The sequence below is a fragment of the Equus asinus genome, chromosome 7 (assembly GCF_041296235.1).
Source record: "Equus asinus isolate D_3611 breed Donkey chromosome 7, EquAss-T2T_v2, whole genome shotgun sequence".
NCBI lineage: Eukaryota > Metazoa > Chordata > Mammalia > Perissodactyla > Equidae > Equus > Equus asinus.
Window position 1 is genome coordinate 50,529,171 of NC_091796.1, and position 21,333 is coordinate 50,550,503.

At 40.9% G+C, this 21,333-nt stretch overlaps 1 protein-coding gene across 2 annotated transcripts; it reads right to left on the reverse strand.

The window, feature by feature from the left end:
* Window positions 1–1,428: 1,428 nt before the first annotated feature.
* On the reverse strand, window positions 1,429–20,140 carry LOC106822905 (myosin regulatory light chain 12B). Of its 2 annotated transcripts, none has more exons than XM_014828267.3 (4): window positions 20,002–20,140; window positions 8,645–8,840; window positions 5,012–5,173; window positions 1,429–4,131 (listed from the first exon to the last, which is right to left on the reverse strand). In XM_014828267.3, exons 2-4 carry the CDS (start codon window positions 8,823–8,825, stop codon window positions 3,959–3,961), a joined length of 516 nt encoding a protein of 171 aa, XP_014683753.1. In that variant the 5' UTR covers window positions 8,826–8,840; window positions 20,002–20,140; the 3' UTR covers window positions 1,429–3,958. The 2 variants fall into 2 exon arrangements, with proteins under 2 accessions (XP_014683753.1, XP_070369443.1); XM_070513342.1 differs by lacking the exon at window positions 20,002–20,140 and adding an exon at window positions 19,210–19,858.
* Window positions 20,141–21,333: the final 1,193 nt, after the last annotated feature.

A 21,333-nucleotide genomic window follows, 5' to 3' on the forward strand; every position in this document is an offset into this window, starting at 1 on the left:
AGTGTAAAAAGGAGTCTAGAGATAGCTATCTGCATTTAGGGGTTCGTGAAATAGTATGAATTTCACTGTAATAGATTTTGTCATCAATTATTTCCCCTTTAGAAACAATTTTGACAAAGTTACAGCGTTACAGGAACTAATGTTCTCTACATACTCATATTCTTGCTTTATCACTCAGGTTCATTAGGGAATAGTTACTACAGTACTAAGAATAAGAGTGCCACCTAGTGACACTTCTAGTTATTGTCTCTCAAATTGCATATGACAACATCTCCTGTTCTGTTAATAAAAAAGATTCACCTAAGAGATTAACTACAGAGTGTGACGTGTACAATCTGTGATCTTCACCATTCTTCTGTCCAAGAAACCTCTTCTCAAAATTTCATTATGTGATAAACTTTCACATCCTCATTCACATTTCCCAGAGGACATATTTACAGGGCCTATTACACCAGACTTTTCAGTAGTTGATACGTTTATGTTTCAAAGACTGTGTTTCTTATCTTTTAAGACATATCAATTTTGAGATGCAACATTGATACAATTACTTTTCAGGATAAACAATACTAAACATATACATTGATTATAAGACATCCTGTTTTCAAAAACATTAAAATGTTAAAAAAGCAAATTTAGAACCAAGAAAATTTATTATTTATTCATATATATATATGACTGAATTTAAAAGCTTATTTTTATGCAATTATTTCATCAGGAAAGATGATTCATTAAATGTATTATTAAATATCATTTCATTTTCATAACTATTAATGCTTTCATATATATGATATATAGCATACACAAATTTATAAATTAGAATTTTGGTCAGGCTATAGGTATTAATTATTTAATTAGGAAATTATAGGTTTAATGAGATGCACCCTATCATATTCAAAAAGCTTATAGTTGCTAGTCCTGGCTCAGACACTGTCTACTCACACAAAGTTGAGGAAGTCAGGTAACTTCCGTAACTCACTATTCTCACCTGTAACATGGGATAACGATATCTACCTTATCCACCTCCTAGAGTTTTGAGGATCAAATGCAATAATGAAGGCTTTTAAATCTACTCTATGATGGTAAGAAACTAGTGGTATTATTTCTAATAATTATTTTCCTGGGAGGGCAGGTTCCAGAGCTAGACTTTCTGGACTCAAATCACAGCCCTATTGCTTACCAGTTGTGTAACCTGGGAAGTCACTTGTCTACTCCTCAGTGCTTCATCTATAGAAAAGGGATAATGAAAATACCTACCTCGAAGGGCAGTATGTAACATGCTTAGTACATAGTAAACATTCAGTACAGTTTTAACTACATGATCACACACACACATTCTCATGGCGATGGCCAAGGGACCAGTTTGTCAACTTAAGCAATCATCACTATCTAGTTCTCAAAAAAAGAAAAAATTAAATAGACAAGAGAGAGTTTTCATTGTCATCAGGAATATTTATTGGACACCAGAGAGGAACAAGTCCTAGCCTAGGTGCCGTTTGGTACTGGATTCCACAACTCTATACTCAGATGAAACAGAATGGGATATGTCAGGTCAATACAAGGCACTCAAGAAACAACTAAATTTTCCTTGTTTTTAATCTTGAAATCTTCTTCCCTCCTGATCTTTCAAATCTGGCTTTAAGCAGAGCAATATAATAAATGCAGGTAAAATGGTGCCAGAGAGATGGCAACAAGGCAGAGTTGGAGCGCAGCAAACAGGTAGGACAAGGAGAGGCATTTTAAAGCTACCTCCTTGCCCATTTCCCGAGTCCAAGGTGCCCTCATGTCTTGCCTGGACAACAGCCACAGCCTCCCAGCTGGAAGCCTTCTTGCCTGTCCTCTTGCCTCTCCGTTCTGTACAAAGCAGCAAGGTTGAGTTTTCAAAAACATGACTCACTTCTCTTCTCTACCCAAAGCCCTGTGATTCTGCACTTAGACTACACAGCAAATACCATCCTTATGTCCTTCTCTTGTGCTCTCCCTGTGCTCCTTCCAGCCATCCCCTTTGAGTGAAAGGCCTTACCCTCATCGTCACTTGGGGACTTCCTTCTTGTCATTCAGATCTCAGCTTAACGTTACATCTCAGAGGCCCTCAGCCACACTTGCTCAGTTGTGTCCCACAGTACTTATTTAATATGGTTTATTGATCTCTCTCACTAGAGAATGTGAGCCCCAAGAGGGCAGCTTTTTCTGTCCTGCCCATTTTTCCCAATACTTAACAACAGTGCCTGGCATATAACAGAGGATTGACAAATATTGGTTTAATGATGATGAAGATTATCCCAGTATGTTTTCCCTTTTCCTTAAACATACAGTCTCAGTGATTCCCACCTGGTTTTGACACTGCATGGTGACTTTCAGGTTGGAAGTGGAAAAGGGAGCCAGGTGTGGACCCTTGTCCTTGAGGGACTTGGACAGGGGCTTTCGCTTTTCTAAACTTCGGCTCTCATAAAAGCAAGCAGGACTACGTGCCCGACTCACCTCACGGGCCATGTGGACTAGGGAGTAATGTCAAAGCTCTTAGGCACTGCGGACCACTTACTGGACCACAAGAGTGGAACTAACTGCTCCCTCATTTTAAAGATGATAAAACAGAAGCCCAGAAAAACTAAGTGATAGCAAGTGATCAGGATTTGCCTACCACGCCAAGCTCCAAAGCACAAATACTAAATAAGATATAAATGCATTGATTTTAAGCACACAAAATACCAATGCAACACTTTTAAGAGAAGGAATAAGTATTGAACAACCTTGGTAAACATTTTTTTTAATGGATTTTACTTTAGGTTTTTCTCTTCTACTTCTCATCCTGCTTGGCCTTGAGGATTCTAAACGAATTCATGGCAGCCTTCTCTATGTTTTTCAATCCTTTCCTGCAGTCTACTCACATGAACTGCCTTCAAACATTATATTGCTTGTAATCTTTTGTCTTCTATTTTTCACCTGGATAGAATTTTCTGAAATTCTGTTCACATAATCAATTTCCCTAAAATTATTTTAAATTTCAATAATGACTACAAAATTATGTTAGAATGTAATGGAAATGTCTTAACCTTTTAGGCATTTGGGGCTTTTCATAGAGACAGCACAGTGGTTCCAGCACTCTAAGTTCTGGAGTTAGGCGCTCTAGGCTGGAATCCCAGCTCTCACTTCCTAATAGTGACTCTAATCCATCACTCAGCTACTCAGAGCTCAGCTCCTCCACTTGAAATACAGGGCTAATAAAAATCTATCTTACATGGTTGTTGGGAAGATTCAATGAAAATCCTCTAGTACAATGCTTTACCCACAGTAAACGTTCAATAATAACTATTCTTCAGAATTCTGCCTCACCCTCTTAGACTTTTAGATCAATAATATGTTGAATGTTTTCTCAGATACACTTTATATTTATCATTCAATAGTTTAAACATCTGACTTACTAGAAGTATGAAAAAACAAAAGCCATAATTAGTTTTTACTGCATAACTAATTTGTACTTAAAAGTTCTGAAGAACACTGTCCCATATATGTGAAAAATAAGTTTTACCATAAAATCTGAATTATATGAAGTTGAAAATCTGAAAAAAAAGGACTACTCCCAAACTACCACTTACTTGTTTCACTTTCCATTATATTCCATTTGAGTCAGCATAATGTTTATTTCAAAATAGCATTTTTATTATATAAAAATGTAAAAATCCAGCAAAACCAGAAATACCGGATATATTTTCCTGGGCTTTCACATTTGTTGATTTTTATTCGCAATCTCTTTTTCAACACAATTTACAACCTCATCCCCATTTGCAGTCTGATTATACAAGTGCTAAGTGGCAGAAAGGTCTAGAATAAATACATGAAAAAAAAGAGGCAAAGCTGTGAAACTAAGATGCATGCAACAGGTCTATAAGGGTGGGGAAAAGTGTCTGGGAAATAACACAGAGCAAGATTAAGTAAATGCAAGGTTTTAGCTAAAGTTCTTTCAGTCATCTTTGTCTTTTGCTCCATGTTTAAGGATGCGCGTGAACTCAATGTAATTGAAATTTCCCTTCTTGTCAATAGGCGCTTCTCTGTACAGCTCATCCACTTCCTCGTCTGTAAACCGATCTCCCATTGTTGTCAGCAGCTCTCTCAGGTAATCTTCCTGAATGGTGCCTGGAAGGCAGCAGAAAGGAGTCATGAATACTTCCTGGCACTTTAATGTTCATTTCTAAAGGAAGTCAATCTTACAAACTATTTCAGAGTATCCACATTTATATGAACAAAACAAATCAGTGAACTAACTAAGGCAATATGTAACTATATCATTATGTTTTTCTATTACTTGTAGCATTCATTAATATTAGTTGAAATCATTTTAAAAGCTCAGTTAATAGATTACATGCTTACAAAATTAATTTGAAGCAAGTGGTTTCTGGGGGAGGGAAACAAAACCCTGTACTTCAGAGATACAAAAGAAAAAACAGGCAGTGGCCCAGAAAAAAGGGCAGTGCTGCCAAGAGCAAAAGCGTAGGAAGGGCACTGCAGTTCTGACAGGTAGAGATGAGGAAGCAGGAAGGGTGGTACAAGGTATATCTGAGGAGGTGATGTGGGTGGCTGAGGAGAGGGTCAATGGAGAAGAAAAGGGGAAAAGGAGAAGAGTAAGAAAAGTGAATAGCCAGGCTTTACACATTTTAAAATGAGGAAAAAAGCAAACTAAGATTTTACTTGTAAAAAGTTAGTTAACTAAATTTTTTGGTGAGATTTAAAGTCTCTTGAAGGAGTGGTTTTCATTGTTTAAGATACCATTTAATAGATAATTCTCCCTTCAGCTTTCAGGAAGCTCAGAACCAAATTCAAAGATTAACATGACAAACTGTACCTTTATGACCTCTATACCTGTGACCCAGCCATTCTTGGTCATACCATCCTATTGTAAATGACAGTTTCCCTTTATTCATTTTTTAAAAATTTGTTTTTTACTAATCTTTTTCATTTCTTAAAAAGTGTTTCATATAGTCTGCAATGAGGCTGGGCATAAATAAAGAGCACTCACCAGTTGCTTCTTCATCAAAGCAAGCAAAAGCATTTCTGATGACATCTTCCGGATCTGTGCCATTTAACTTCTCACCAAACATCGTGAGGAACATGGTGAAATTTATGGGCCCTGGGGCCTCATTCATCATGGCATCGAGGTATGCATCAGTTGGATTCTTCCCTATAAGGTTTTACATTTTAACATTTAAGGACAAAGAACTAATTTCAATAAGTAAATATTTTGTTATTGTTGTGCTTCCTAACATTTTTAAAGTTACATCATCATCACTGGAAACTAATTTTTCAATTAACTTGCATGAAGGACATTTTTAAAATTTACAATTTCTGACAGCGTAAAAAATCTTTGATACATCATTATAAAAATGCACGCTGTGCTTAGGTTGAATGTTCATTCACTGATACTTTCTGCAACTTTTCCTTCACTATTTTTCATTAAAAACAAAACAAATACCCGAAACTATGAACCAGGCAATGACAAATTATTACATCTTGAATTTTGATAACATTGAAGGCCCAACGTGTATTTCAATACCAGTTATTTAAAAAATATAAATATCCATATTTCCAACTGTAGTACAGTTGCTCCTGAATTATAAGCTCCAAAACTTTTATTTTTTTTATTTTTTATTTTTTTTAAAGATTTTATTTTTTTCCTTTTTCTCCCCAAAGCCCCCCAGTACATAGTTGTATCTTCTTCGTTGTGGGTCCTTCTAGTTGTGGCATGTGGGATGCCGCCTCACCGTGGTTTGATGAGCAGTGCCATGTCCGCGCCCAGGATTCGAACCAACGAAACACTGGGCCGCGTGCAGCGGAGCATGCGAACTTAACCACTCGGCCACGGGGCCAGCCCCCAAAACTTTTATTTTTAAGGTGCTCATTTAAGCTACAACTAATAGGCTGGTTTAGAATTGGGAGCTCATTTTGAACAACATTATATATTACTATTTGGTTGCCAGGCATCCACACATGCTGTTTACTTGTGTTGCTGAACTGCAGTCTTGCGTAGTATTGTTCACAATGAGAAATCTTGATCTAGGTTCCAACAGTGGTGAGGGAACTCCCCTTCCCTTGAATCTGGGAGAAATTCCCCTGGAATGGCCAGACAGTGGGAATAACAAAGGGCTCCTCTTTGTCCAGGCATCTGTGAGGTCCCCATGGTACAGGAAAGACAGCACTGAACAAAGGGTCTGGAATAGTAGGTTTGAATTCCAGTTCTGCCACAGGCTATGTGACCTGGGAGAGGATGGCAGGTATCTAGGCTTTAATTTTTTCATTTGTAAAACAGACTGGTTAAATTTGGTATCTGAAATGTTCCTTCTAACATTAAGTTTGTATGATTCTCCATGAAAAGAACATCTGTAAGTGAGATAATCACATCTAAGGAAATATCTCAATATTATACCCAACTAAGGGCAATGATAGGCAAATCTAGAATTCTGGCTCACATATAAGTTTTAACCTTGTGGGAATTGGGTGAAATTTAAATGCCAAGTTGGCGTCTGTCTAACTGCATCACAGTCCTCACTTGTTACACCTATTCAACATACCAATACAAAAATTAGCATAAAATTATTCTCAAGATTCACTGAATAAGTGAAAGTAGCTAAAAAGATCTACTTTTCTATGTTTGGATTTAAAACAACTCTCTTGCAGCAATTTTTTTTTGGGAAAAGTGTAACCCAAAGGTGTCAAGAGAACAAGGTACAAAAAAAACAGAGCAATTTAAAATGAATTCGTTTAGGCTAAGCACCGAAATGGACCCATTCAAGGCATCTAATATAATTTGTTGGTTTGAAAGGTAAATACGTATCTTTTTTTCTGAGGAAGATTAGCCCTGAGCTAACATCCGCCACCAATCCTCCTCTTTTTGCTGAGGAAGACTGGCCCTGAGCTAACATCTGTGCCCATCTTCCTCTACTTTATATGTGGGACACCTGCCACAGCATGGCTTGACAAGCAGTGTGTAGGTCCACACCTGGGATCTGAACCAGCAAACCCTGGCCTGCCAAAGCGGAATGCACAAACTTAACCGCTGGGCTACCAGGCCAGCCCAGGTAAATACATTTCTTTAACGGCATAGGGTTCCCCAAAATGGAAGGCCCTTTTTCTCTACTCTACTGTCCCTCATTCATCCAACAAAAACTGCGCATCTACTATGAGTAGGGTACAGGCTTGCGTGTTCAATCTTTGTAACACAACCAAGTCCCTCAATTTTCCTCAGTGGTCTTCTTTAGTAGTGACCTGTCCAAAAGAGTACATTTAGTTAGCTACTCTGGGTGTGAAAAACACTGCGGATACAACCCACCTGCAAGTCAACAAATTAGATCAGTATCTTGATTCTACTCGCACTCCAAATAAAGGAAATGTTGCAAAATGTTAACAATTGGTGAATCCAGGTAAAGAACGTACGCATGTTCATTACACTGTTCTTTTAACTTTTTGTGGGCTTAAACTATTTCAAAATAATATTAGGAGAAAAAATAAAAATAAGATAGAGGAACAAAATCATGTTGTGGTTACTAAAAGAAAACAATAACGACTTCTCTCATTGCCCTCTGGCCTTTGAACTGCCATTTCTGGCTAATAGTCAAGCACAACAACACTCCAGGGGCCAGCCTGGGGCCGAGTAGTTAAGTTCCCGAGCTCTGCTTCGGTGGCCCAGGGTTTTGCCAGTTTGGATCCTGGGTGCGGAGATGGCACCGCTCAGCTCATCAGGCCATGCTGAGGCGGCGTCCCACATAGTACAACCAGAGGCACTCACAACTAGAATCTACAACTATGTACTGGGGGGCTTCGGGGAGAAGAAGAAGAAGAAGAAAAAATAAGATTCGCAACAGATGTTAACTCAGGGGATCTTTAAAAAAAATACAAAGAAACCTACTCCAGAGTGCAGAGCCTAACTGTAGGCCACCCCTGACCCACACCCACTTCCCCGCCCAGTCACTCTGGCCTATCCAGAACTCCTAGGCTTGCTACTCCTTTCTTCCCAACTGTAAAATCCGTGCTGATCCGGGAGACCAGGGACGACTTTCCCTCTCTTCCTTCTTTTGACGACCAAAACAGGTAACAACAACAAAATCATACAAGGAATAACAAATTAACACCCATATAAGCAAAATAACAAAGGGCAGTTTATGTTTGCTTTAAATCTTTACATTTTCTTTAATTATAAAAAAAATTATAAATAAAATTATGCAAGTCCTCTTCCCTGTGTTCCCTTTTCCAATAGCACTGACCTTCTTCCTCTGAGACAATCATTATCACTTATTATTGTCACTTCTTGTCTATAACTTGCCCTCAGCCTTTATTACTAGCTACACTATATTATTAGCTACAGTTTTTGTTTGAAATTCTGCCATCTTGCCACCAAGCCATCCGTTGGCTATTCTCCCAGTAGATTTTAGCTAAGAGGAATGGAAGCCTGCCTGGCCAAGTACCTGCCAGGTCCCCACTCCTGCAGGCTTGTCCTATTATGAGTGGCCCATCCCCATATGGCACTTCCCACTCAGACATCTCTCAATAGGCTTTTGAGACAAGTAGAGGAGTATTTGTACATCACACAAAACATAATTCATATAACACTGAATTACTATTTTGGGGAAGCAGGGATATTCAAAATATAAAAGATTACCTAGAGAAGCAAGCATATCATGCAAATCTTCCTTGTCAATGAAACCATCTCTGTTCTGATCAATCATGTTGAAGGCCTCTTTGAACTCCTGAATCTGTGACTGGTCAAACATGGCAAACACATTGGATGTTGCGCGCTGGGGGCGCTTCTTGGTCTTGGTCTTTGCCTTTTTGCTCGACATGGTGGCTGTTTAATTCTAGAGTTAAAAAGTAAATAACATAAAGCAAAAAAGAAGGCATAAAACATAAAGCAAAAAAAGAACTCCTAACACCTAAAGTTAGTGAGTAAAAATATCTTCATGTAGAACTGTTACTTCATTTGGAAAGGAATAAATGTACAGGTAAACTTTCTTTCCAATGTGATAATTAAATGGCAAGAAAAAAAGCAGTTTTGAAAAAAAAGTAAGAAACAGAATAGAAATTATTGATGTAGCTTCCCCCCAAATTTCATGAAATCCATTTTTATTAAGTGGGCATTAATTTTAAAATATGTAACAATAGCTAGCATTAACTGAGTGCTTACCATGTGCCAAGCACTGTTATGAAGGCATGGGGCTCCCCTAAAGAGAACGTTCCCAATCTGACACCTTACTTTTGTAAGAATCGTCCCATTTAATCCTCACAACAATCCTATGCAGTAGGTACTCTTTTTACCTCCATTTTATTACCAATATTGCCTAACCTCTTTGAGCCTCCGTTTTTTCAAAACACAGTTGGAAAACCAGGGAAGTTCACTCAATCCTTTTACAGCAAAACACAATATCTACTTCAATGCAAGTGAGAACTAAATGAGATAACATATACGAAGAGACTAGGATAGTCACTGTATATGTTCAAAAGACTCTCATCTTTAAAAAAATCATCAAAATCTACTCTTTAATCTTGCAACCCTTTTAGCTACATCCTCATTTCCCCTTTCCCTTGACAAAACTTTCAGAATAGCAGTCAAATACTCAACTGTCTCCATTTTCTCATCTTCCCAATCGCTCTTCAATTCTCTGTAATACGGCTTTGGTGGTAGCCTCCAACTCTACTGAAAGTCACCAATAACTTAAATGTCAAATAGAATGGACACTCTTTATTCCATTTTTAATTTGCAGTTTTAAATAATCCAAATCAATACAACATAAAAATATGTCAGCTTTGGAGTTAGAAAGTCCTGAGTTTGAATCTCAGCTCTGCCATTCCTAGCTATGTATAACTTCAGAAAACCCGTGGACACCAGAGTAATTTTTTGATCCAGTGTCTTATTCAATCTTCATTGGCCCTATGAGATAGGTACTACCTTGGTTAAAAAAAAAAAATCAACAGCTCCTGTGTAGTAAAGAATTTAACCTTGTCCAAAGAGAGGTCTGGCCTTTGTCCTCTGCTCCTAGGAGGTAATGTGTAAATCCTTGGAATGTTCTGCCTGATATATGGAGTCTTGGGTCACACCAGATAGTCTAACGATGTGATTTGTCATGGGCGCTTTGGGTCATGTGTTATCAGCTTGACCTCTAGAGGGGCTGGAGACTGAGGTCAGCCAGGGAGCAGTGGACAGTATCTACGTGACAGAGCCCCAATAAAAACTATGGATATCAAGGATCAAGTGAGCTTCCCTAGTTGGCAATACTCCATGCATACTGTCACACCTTGTAACCAGGAGGAGTCAATATTGTCCATGGGAGAGGACAACTGGAAGTTATGCAGGTGGAATCCTCCTGGACTCTGCACCATGCATCTCTTCCCTTGGCTGATTTTAATTTGAATCCTTTTACTCTAATAAACCATAACCATGGGCATAACGGCTTTCAGTGAGTTCTGTGAGTCCTAGCAAATTATTGAACCTGTGGGTCATCTTGGAACCTAAATTTGCAAGTGATGTCAGAAATGCGGGTGGTCTTGGGGACTGTTCTCTAACTCTGCAGTCCTATAGCGTGAAAACAGATGACCAGCTGGGGCAGTAGTTGAACAAGGGAATTCTGGACCTAGTCTCTAGGACTTCCAGTCTTACACTTTTAATTTACATTGCTGACTTCCCTTTCTTCAACCTAAAAAATACCCCATTGGGTGTTTTAAAGTTCGGCTTAGTGATATAGTTTTGCAGCACACCAACCATAGAGCCCTTACTCTAACATTCCAACTCGTTCCCATCCCCAGATACTTGTCCTGAAAAACTGTGAATTTTCTTCTCCTTCCTGTAAGCTAGCTTGTTATTTGACCTTAGTTATGTTGAAGGTTAAATTAGAGACAGAATGTAGTCCACTAGCAAGGCACTTGACTATGCTTTAATTCTTTTTCACATTCCAAAACTGTTGGATTAAAATTCTTTCTCATGCTAAAAATTCTATGAGTTCATTTCTTCAAGATACAATAGGTATAAAAGACAGTAAATATGAAGGCAAGAATTAGTTCTAACTCTCAGTATCAGCAAATTATGTTTTAACACAATCATTTAGAAAAACCTCCCAAAGAGTAAATCTTTATTTTTAAAAAAATGATCAGTCAATTGTATCATGCTAACCCTATGGCTAACCCAAAAGTATATCATATTTAAACATTTTTGGAGCTTAGTTGGAGTTCTCCAAGAAGCTGATACCAAGATGGGTTTAAACACGCAAGGATTTTTATTAGCGGAAATGCCTGTAAGAGAGAATGGGGAGAGAGCCCAGAAAGGCTAGAAAAGCAATTAGATGGTGAGACAAGTCTGACCTCGCAAGTGAAGGGAACAGGGGAGGAAGGCTGGTGGACGATAATTAACTGCAATTCACTAACTGGCTCTAATCAAAATATGTTACAGAGCAGATACAGGCTCAATGTAATAAAACCATAATTTCTTTTGAAAAAAAGTTAATTTTTTCCCTCTGTACTTCATTTAAAAACAATGCATATGTATATGGTACCTATAAAAACTACACACATACACACATGAAATAAACTATCAGCTGATAATAAAATACCAGCTGAAATGTAAGGCAAAGTTGTATCAGAGTAATCAATCTGAAGAGAACTCTGGCTCCAAAAGAAACTACCATCCTCTTTCTCCTTACCTTCTGAGACAAATATCTCGGCTTTCTCCACTTTCTCACTTCCCACTCACTTTCAACCCACCACAATCTGGCTTTCTTTTCTCTACTGCAACTGCTTTCAAATTGCCAAATGCAGTCTAAATCTCCTTGGCACACTCTGCTATATCTGACATCATCTTATCCCTCTTTTCTTCAGAGCCTCCACAACTATAGGACTTGGTGAACAGTAAAAATAACAGTCCCAAACAGAAAGAGCACACACAGCTCCCCACCTTGAAGACCTTACACTCTAATGAGGGAGACTCCTAAAGGTTTCTTTAGGAAAGACTGGTTTATATAAAATACCGTATACGACTTGGTGACACCAATTACTCTCTCTCAGTTCTCTTATTTCTATGACTGGTCCTCCTCCATTTTCTTGTCAGGCTTTTATCTCCTCCACTCACTTAAATATTCATGTTTCCCAGTATTCCTGCAGTCCATGGCTTATTAAGTTTCTTTCTACTCTTTGCTTTCTTTGGCTGATCTCATCCACTCTCACTGTTCTGACAACACCTACGACTCCCAAGTCTGTATCTCCACGCCTGACCTTTCCCTTGAACTGCAGACTCAAATATCGCACAGACACTCATAATCAATGTGTTGAAAACTGAATTCATTATCTTCCCCCTCCTAAACTTTCTCATCTTTCTGTTTTTTCTCAGTTAACAGCACCATCATTTACCCACTCACCAAGCCAGAAACCTAGGACTCATCCCCGACTCATCCCTCTCCCTGAGGAATCAAGCCTGCCTTTTCAATATTTCTCAGATTGCTCATCTTCCTCATCCCTCTGCCACCACCCTAAGCTGGGTCCTCATTATCTCTGTGTAGACTATTTCTATGGCCAACTAAGCAATCTCCTTGCTTCTTGGTCCCCTCTAAACTACCCTTTACATTCCAGCCAGAGGTGTCTGAAACATGAATATGACCTTATTCCCTTCTTAAAAACCTTCTTTGGTTCTCCACTGCCTATAGGACACAGTACAGGTTCTTAGCATGGCACACAAAGTTCTCCTTTCCTACTCTGGAATGACCTTTCAAGAGTCTTCTCTAGCCCTTCCCTGCTTCGGACTTTTCCTTCAGCAACACCACAGTGCTTATGTGCCCAAGGCATCATGCACTTCCTTACCTTGTGTACTTCGTCCTGGCTATTTTTCCAGCCCCAAATGCCTAGGCCCAGAGAGAGAATTAAAGGTCTACTCAACTTATGGCTACTACCATTTACTGAGTGATTCATGCGCTAGCCACATTATGTGCATTAAATTTAACAGGCCTGCTTTACAAATGAAGAAACTAAAGATCAAAGATATTAAATAACTTGCCCAAGTGGCAGAGCCAGGATTCAAATTCCATTTGTTAAAGGTTATTTCTATCTATATATTTTCTACTTTATACTAAATGTTCTTCTATTTTGAGTTTACCACAGAACTTTTTTAAAACTTTCAATGCTACCAATGGAATCCAACACTGATTTCTGAGCAGTACTTTCCTCTAAATTGAAATCCTAGACCAACTGAGTTTTCACATAAATTCCAACTACGCTGGGGAAGCCAATGTACAGAAGAGAACTGCATAGTGACATGAGAAGAGAATAAAATAAGAATGGCACTCCCTGGAACTGTGCAATGTAGCAGCCCTGCTTTAGGGTTTAATCAAGTGGTAATATTTCCTATTAGTCATGGTCTTGGTTTGACATGAGAGGTAAAGGCTCGAAACCTTTACTTCTGACTGTCAAATTAATGTTTAACCTATAAATGTTAAAGGAAAAACCACCACCAAACTCTACCTTTAAACTATAGATAAAGAAGATATCCATACAGAACATAGCACATAATGTAATGAATAACCCTCAACAGCAGTTAAAAACTTCATTCTTCTTCAAAATTTTTACTTTATTATTTTTGTAAATTTCTAATACAGAGTGAACTAAGGTTATTGCAGTGTTCACAGAGGTTACAAGAAGGGCATGGATGTAGGATTACTGGTATTATAGGTGGTTGTGGTATCAACATATTTAGATAATAATCTGTTTGCAAAATCACCTGTAATACTGATAGGCAAATCAAAGCATGGGCACCATAATCATTAATAAGCAGAAATTGCTTGTGAACTTCATCTAGCCTATATGGCTTCATTGGAAGCCTGGGAAAGATGCTCATGGAGCATATTCTGTCAGCTACCTGTGACTTCCTCAACATTCCTTTGACATTTCTTCCTCTAAGTATCTTTTTTTGTTTTTCTGTTGAGGAAGCTTGGCCCTGAGCTAACACCTGTTGCCAATCTTCCTCTTTTCTTTTTTCTTTCTCTCCAAGGCCCCAGTACGTTGCTGTATATCCTAGTTATAGGTCCTTCTAGTTCCTCTACATGGGATACCATCAGAGCATAGCTTGATGAGTTGTGTGTAGGTCTGCGCCCAGGATCCGAACCCGCGAACCCCTGGCCATGGAGGCAGAGTGTGTGAACTTAACCACTATGCCACAGGACCAGTCCCCCTTTAAGTATCTTAAGTCAGGCAACTGCTGTCACCATACAGCAAGTAAATATGGCTCTCACAACAGTTAACCTTCCAGTTTCAGTCTTGGCTGCACATTAGAACCACCTTGGAAGTTTAAAAAAACTGATGGCCTAGATCCTAGTCCAGTCTAACTGAACTGAATGTCTATGGGTGGGGCCCAGGAACCTGTATTTAAAAATATACCAGGTGATTCCAATGTACAGTAAAGACTGAGAACCACTTAGAAGACATTGGCTGGGGGCCAGCCCGGTGGCGTAGCGGTTAAGTGCGCACGTTCCGCTTTGGTAGCCTGGGGTTCTCGGGTTCAGATCCCGGGTGCGGACATGGCACTGCTGGGCATGCCATGCTGTGGTAGGCGTCCCACATATAATGTAGAGGAAGACGAGCATGGATGTTAGCTCAGGGCCAGTCTTCCTCAGCGAAAAGAGGAGGATTGGCAGCAGTCAGCTCAGGGCTAATCTTCCTCAAAAAAAAGAGAAGGCATTGGCTGTTTATGCATTTAGTTCACTTTAGTTTTTAAAATCTGGTCATTATAGTTTGATGGAGATGCTGGAGACCTGTATTCTAATTTCAGGTCTGTCATTTACAAGCTGTACAACCTTTGGTCATTTTAGTTTTCTTGGGCCTCATGTTCCTCATCTATAAAATAAAAGAGTTAGGTAGATCAGAAGTCACAAACTTGCAGCCACCAAACGAAATGCACCTGCAGGGAGGTTTGTCTAGTCCCCCCAGGGATGACCTTTTAAATGCTTCTTTAAATAAGTGAATTCGTTTGCCAACATTTAAAAAAACTGAATATTTTATTTTAATAAAAACAAATTTCAAACATCTTGAAAAACTGTTATGATAAGGAATTACTTGACCAGCATTCCCAAATTCCTGTAGATGATGAATACTCAGGGAGCAATCCCCCTACTCCCAGCATCTTCCTGTCACAGCTGGCGTTCGTTTATGTAACTGCCTGGCCCCCGAGAGCATCTGAGCTTGTTCCCTAGCTATGGTGGTAGCCAGGCTCCAAGACGGCCTTCAACACTTCTCATGCCCTTGTGCAGTCCTTGCAACAGTGAAAAGGGTTGACCTGTGAAACCACAGGGGAGGTCAAATAATTTTCCTTCCACCCTTCTGAGTTCTTCGCTGATATCTTTGTAAAACAGACAGATTAACAAGAGAAAAACGAACCGAAGTTTATTAACATGTATACCTCATGTACACCTGGGAGATACCCAGGGAAAAGCCCACTCTCAGAGGTAGCTTAGAACTCCAGCTTAAATATCATCTTCACCTGAAGCCAAAAGAAGACAGGTGTGTGTAAAGGGGAGAGGCTAGTTAGGAAGGTTACCAGGAAAAACACAGTAAACAAGGGTAAGGCTTGTTATGTAGATTTAAGTCAGCACCTTCTCCATTGGTAAGAGTCTAAAGTTGTTTCCAGAGAGCAACCTTTGTCCTTCTTGGTAGAGATGAGAGGAAGGACACCTTTATAAATTTATGTCCTACTTTTAGGCAAATAGGGGGAGGCAGAGAGCTTTGCTCGAGTCTGCTTCTTCTCAATTGTCTTCAGCTCAAAATAATCTTTATGCCAAAGTGGCGTATTTCGGGGTGGCATAATTTTCTACTCTTCATAACGAATAGGATATTGCAACAATGATGGTGTGTGACTTTGTCATAATAGAAACTGCAGCTTCTGCCTTGCTCTCTCTCAGATCACTCAATCTGGGGGAAGCCAGCACCAGGTCACGAGGGCACTACCTACACAGCCCTATGGAGAAGTCCATGTGGCAGGTAAGTGAGGCTTCTTGCCAAAAGCTAGCACCAACTTGCTAGCCGTATGGGTCAGCCATCTTGGAGGTTGATCTTCCTTCAAATGATTGCAAACCTGGCCAACTCTTGACTGCAAACTCATGAGACCTCAGCCAGAACCACCCAGCTAAGCTATCCTGGAACTCCTGACCCTCAGAAACCGTCCACCGTTTTTATTTTAAGGTGCTAAGTTTGGGGGATAATTGTTATATAGCAAGAGAAAACTAATAAAGCCACTGTGTTTCCTTGGCCTCTTTAATATTAAAATAGGGCAATACATTTATTTCAGAATTATAGCCACAGAATTTTAAAAAGCTTGAAGGGGCCACAGTCAAATTTGCAGTGGATAGGGAATTTTCTATTCCTGGTTAGAAAATTTTAATTCCTTCTGTTTAGTCTCTCTCCAAGATCTGAGGGTTCCTTTTTAAACTGCAGCACTCACCCGTTCCTCAATATTCCCATCACCACTATCCTATTCTTCTGGCTGATTCCTATGCTGATTTGCTAGTTCTTTTGGCTTCCTAATTAAGAGTTTCCTTCAAAGCTCTGTCCTTGAATGACTGTGCTTTTCTTAAGTACTGGCTGAAAAACTAGCAGCATAATGTTACCACTCAAAAGTGAGGTAAGTGGGGAGGGAGGAAGAGCTGGTTTTGTGAGCAAAGGGATGACAAAGAGTTCAAGTTTTAGCCAAGCTACAGTAGAATGGTAGTAGAGATGTCAGAGGCAGGATGCTTAGGTCTCCTTTAGCAAGGCTGATTTGTGCGTAGAGGCACAAGGTGAGGCCTGAGAGTGAGGAACACAAAATAGCAGAGCGCAGTTCTTGAGCTAAAACCCAAGGTCATTTCTGATTCAATTCTCATCTTCACCAAGGTTTATAGGAATCTTTAGATATTTCTCATGGATTCCCATGGTCATTACCACAGTCAAGACTAATGTTTGTGCTAATTGGGAGGATCAAATGACTGGATACATGAGCAACAGTCTGAAAACAACAATCATAAAGAGAACTTAGTATATAATCAAGTTAAAATACTCCACAAAATTAACCTCATATACTTAATGACATATCATTGTTTTAATGTTGCATATTTAGGCAAATATATAATCAGTTCCATAAATTATATCTATTATTTCTTTTACAGAGCCAACTCAATTTTTACAGCTTTTCTCACCACCAGTTTAACTTTCCCTGATTATATGTATTTTAACATGTACCACATAGACTATAACGCTGTCATTTCTTCATTGTGGGTTTGATGATCCCAGTTGGCAGTAAACTTTCCATCCTTTGAACTCCTATATCATTTTCCCTTATTGCAGTGAAATTTATATACGGTGAAACGTACAGATCTTAAAAACGAGTATTTGTATATGTGTACACCCATGTAACCACCAACTCAATCAAGTTATGAATGTTAACATCACTCCAGAAAGTTCCCTACAAGTCAATCATCCTTTCCCATAGGCAACCACTGCTTAGATTTCTAACATCATAGATTAGTTTTGTCTTTGAACTTCTTACAAATGGAATTATACAGTGTACACTCTATGTGCCTGACTTCTTTCACTCAATATAATGTTTCTGAGATTCATCCATCTTGAGTTTTTCATTCTTTTTTACTGCCAAGTAGTATTCATTCCATTGCCATGCCATTTACATATACATTTTTATGGCATTTAGCCTTTCTACCTTGGATTGCAGGGTCTAGTAGAGTGCTTTACACACAGCAGGTGCTCAATAAATACAAGTTAAGTGAATACATACATATGCTTCCTTCCTATCACAAACACAATTACATATACACATGTTCATTACAAGGTAGGTCCTAGATCTGACTCCCAAAATAAGGCTTTTCTTTATACTCTACCCATGGTTTAGCATCAACTCCACTGGACTCTTCCTTAAGAGATCCTTAACAAAATGACAGCCACCCCTTGTTCCATGGAAGAAAGAGTACTAATAACAGCCAATAACTGAGTGTTAAATATGTGCTAGGCACTGGTTTAAGCACTTCATATATTTAACATATTTAACACAACTTATGATATAGGTACTGTTATCATCTCCCTTTCTCAGATGAGAAAATTACGGCAAAGAGAATAAACAATTTGCCCGCAGCCACACAGCTAGAAAATGGTAGAGCTTAGAACCAGGATCTCTACTCAGGAAGTCTAGCTGCAAAGCTTATACCACTAGTCCCTAATATCCTTCATATAGGCAGTGGAAATTCTCTACCACGAAAATGTGGATAGCTAGTTGGGAGTAATAAGCAATGCCCCTGAATAGCTAAAATGTGGAATGAGGAAGGAAGATCCCAAAGTTGCTGGCAATGAAAATCATGCCTAGATATATGGTGTCTTTGAATCTTTGAGGGATAACCAGCCTCATTTAGGGGCTCTAAGTCCTCTTAACTTTCCTAACCCGAGGAACCCTCCCATGGGGATCTGTCCTTCAGAAGCTGCAGTTCATTTTGTCCAAACTCAGTCTCATAAAAGCATAAATAAGGGGGCTGGCCCCGTGGCCAAGTGGTTAAGTTCGCGCGCTCCGATTCGGCGGCCCCGAGTTTCGCTGGTTCGGATCCTGGGCGAGGACACGGCACCGCTCATCAGGCCACGTTGAGGCGGCATCCCACATGCCACAACTAGAAGGACCCACAACTAAAATATACAACCGTATACTGGGGGATTTGGGGAGGAAAAAAGCAGGGGAAAAAAAAAAAAGATTGGCAACAGTTGTTAGCTCAGGTGCCAATCTTTTAAAAAAAAAAAGCATAAATGAGTATCAAGTCAACCATCATAGAAGCTGTTTCACTCAACAGAGCCTGAACAAACAAAAAGCTGTGTGCTTAGTTCTGAGGTCCAGAAGGGCCCACTTAACGCTTACAGAGAAAATGGGTAGCACCGCGTGCACCCCTCAAGTGATCTTGGGCAAATTATCTCACCTCTCTAGGTTTCGGTTTCCTCAACTGTAAAATGAAAGAGAATCTATAAGCTTCTTTTGAACTCTAAAATGCTATGATTCTTTTCTTACCAAAAGACCAACGTAATTCCATGTTAAACAAAGGCTGCCAAACTAATCCTCTGAACACCCCTTTCTTCATATTACTCCCTTAGTGAAGAATCCAAAATGACTCCCTAATGCCTCTTACGTAATCTTTCATTTCTGTCAAGTTTTCAAGACATCCATAAAAAGGCCTCACTTACCTGCCTACCTACCCTGATTTCCAATTATTATTCATTATAGCTCCATTCAGGCTGGTCTTCCCGCTGTCTCCTTTTCACACGACACAATTCCCACCTTTAGAGCTTTTGGTCTTGTTACCGCCTACCACAGATCAGCCAGAAATACTGAGTTCTCCCTCCCAGGCTGAATCCAAGGCCTCTAGTGAGGTCACGATTCTTTTTTCAGGAAACCTTTCTTGATTTCTGTCATTTGTCTTTTTCTCCATTCAACACGAATGAACGAAATCTTTACAAGACGCAAAATACAGCGAAACACATAACTCCTATGGAAATCGTTACAGTTTAGCCTACAGTACCCATGGACTCCCATGACGGTTCTCTAAGTTTCCTTGGACACTGCATCTAAGACAAGAACCACGCACCAGTGGACTCCTGTACTGCCCAAAGCACCTAGCCCTGTGCACGGCACAGAGCAGGTCTCAACACCCTAACCCAAGACCGGGCCCGCGAGGGCAGGGGCTGGCAGCCGGGAGGTCCACGGCACCAGGTGTACGGAGCCACCCCGATGGCGCAGAGCTGGCCAATGCACTGCCGGAGCCCCGGCCACCTCTTTCAGCGAGGCGTCTCCCCAGCCCGGCTTCGGCCGCCCTGGAGCTTCCCGGCCGCGGACAGGGCTTCCTCGCTGACCCTCCTCGCTCAACCAGACAGGTCCCGCAGCCCCCGACCCTCCCTGCCGCGGCCGCGAGGCTGGGGGCCCGGGGCAGAAGAGGAGCGCCTCAAGGGGTGTCGCGCGCGGGGGCGAGGGCCACTCACCGCCGCCAGACACCACAACTCGGCCGACGCTGCGGGAGGCGATCGGCGACGGCTACGAGCACTGGGCTGCGGAGGGACAGCAGCAGAGCCCGGCACTTCCTGCCTCGAGAGGCGGACCGGAAGGCGCACCGGAAGACGCGGCGGGAGCCAAGTCGGGACGAGGGGTCGCGGCCGGGGCTCTCGCTCAGGCTGGAGCAGACCGGCTGTGGGCGCCGAGGGGCCGGGCCGCCGAGCGCAGCCCGGGGGCTAGCTGTCTTCCTCCGACTGTCGGATCTGGCGCGGCGTCCCCCACTGCGGGGCAGCCGTGGCCCCGCGGCCCGCCCTCCTCCCCCTTCCGCGGCAAATTCCCGCGGCCCTTCCGCATTCCCGGGCCGCCGGGCGCGGGGCTGGGCCTGGAATTCGACCCGAGCGGGGCGCGGCGCGGCGCGGCGTGATCCCTCAAGGTTTCGGGGTGCCCGGGGGCCGGAAGCCGCCCACCCGTGGCTGCTAGTTACCCAGTAACAAGCGAAAATACAGCTCGCCTTGTTAAATTTGAACTTCAGGCAAAACAAGTCATTTTTTAGGGTACGTCCCACATAATATTGGGGAAAGTGGGTGGCGGCCGGGCGGACTCCTGAATGCTGGAAAACCTTTTCTTTTGTAAGTTGCACTCCAGCCGAATTGTATTTACTCCTGCTCCTCCTTTCTTACCCTAAGGTTTAAGGCGTTCCCAGGCCCCGGCCGGCCTATGATTGTTTCACTTTCCTTTCAACCACAAGAAAGTTTTATTCAAATTATTTGCTTTCCTTTGGGTCATCAAAGAGATGACAAAATTATGTAAGCACACACACATACAAGCGCGCACACACATTATATAAAGCTCTTGGTCAAAACAAAGGAAACCACGAAGCTACATTATTCAAGTTTTGTTCTAGATACTGTGTGGCTGTAACCTTCAGTTTCCTCACCTTGGAATAATCTAGATGAATAGCACTATTTCTGGATAATGGAATACAGTCAACTTAAAGCAAACCTTCATTGAGCCCTTGATTGCCTGACCGAGTGCCCGATGCTGGGGAAATGAATGAATAATTCAGTCTCTTATATTCTAGAATCTTTGATCAGAAATTCCTAGGTGGTATGAACCATATGTTCAGCACTCTATGGCGGTAGCTCTTAAATAGTAGCACATAAGAAAAACCTGGAGGGCTTGGTAAAAGATTCTTGAGCCCCAACTCCAGATATGCAGATTTAGTAGGTTGAAGATGGGGCAAGAATTTGCATTTCTAATAAGCACCCAGGTGATCCTGAAGCTGTAGTCCTCATCCGAGTAGCACTGTCCACGGTCCAGTT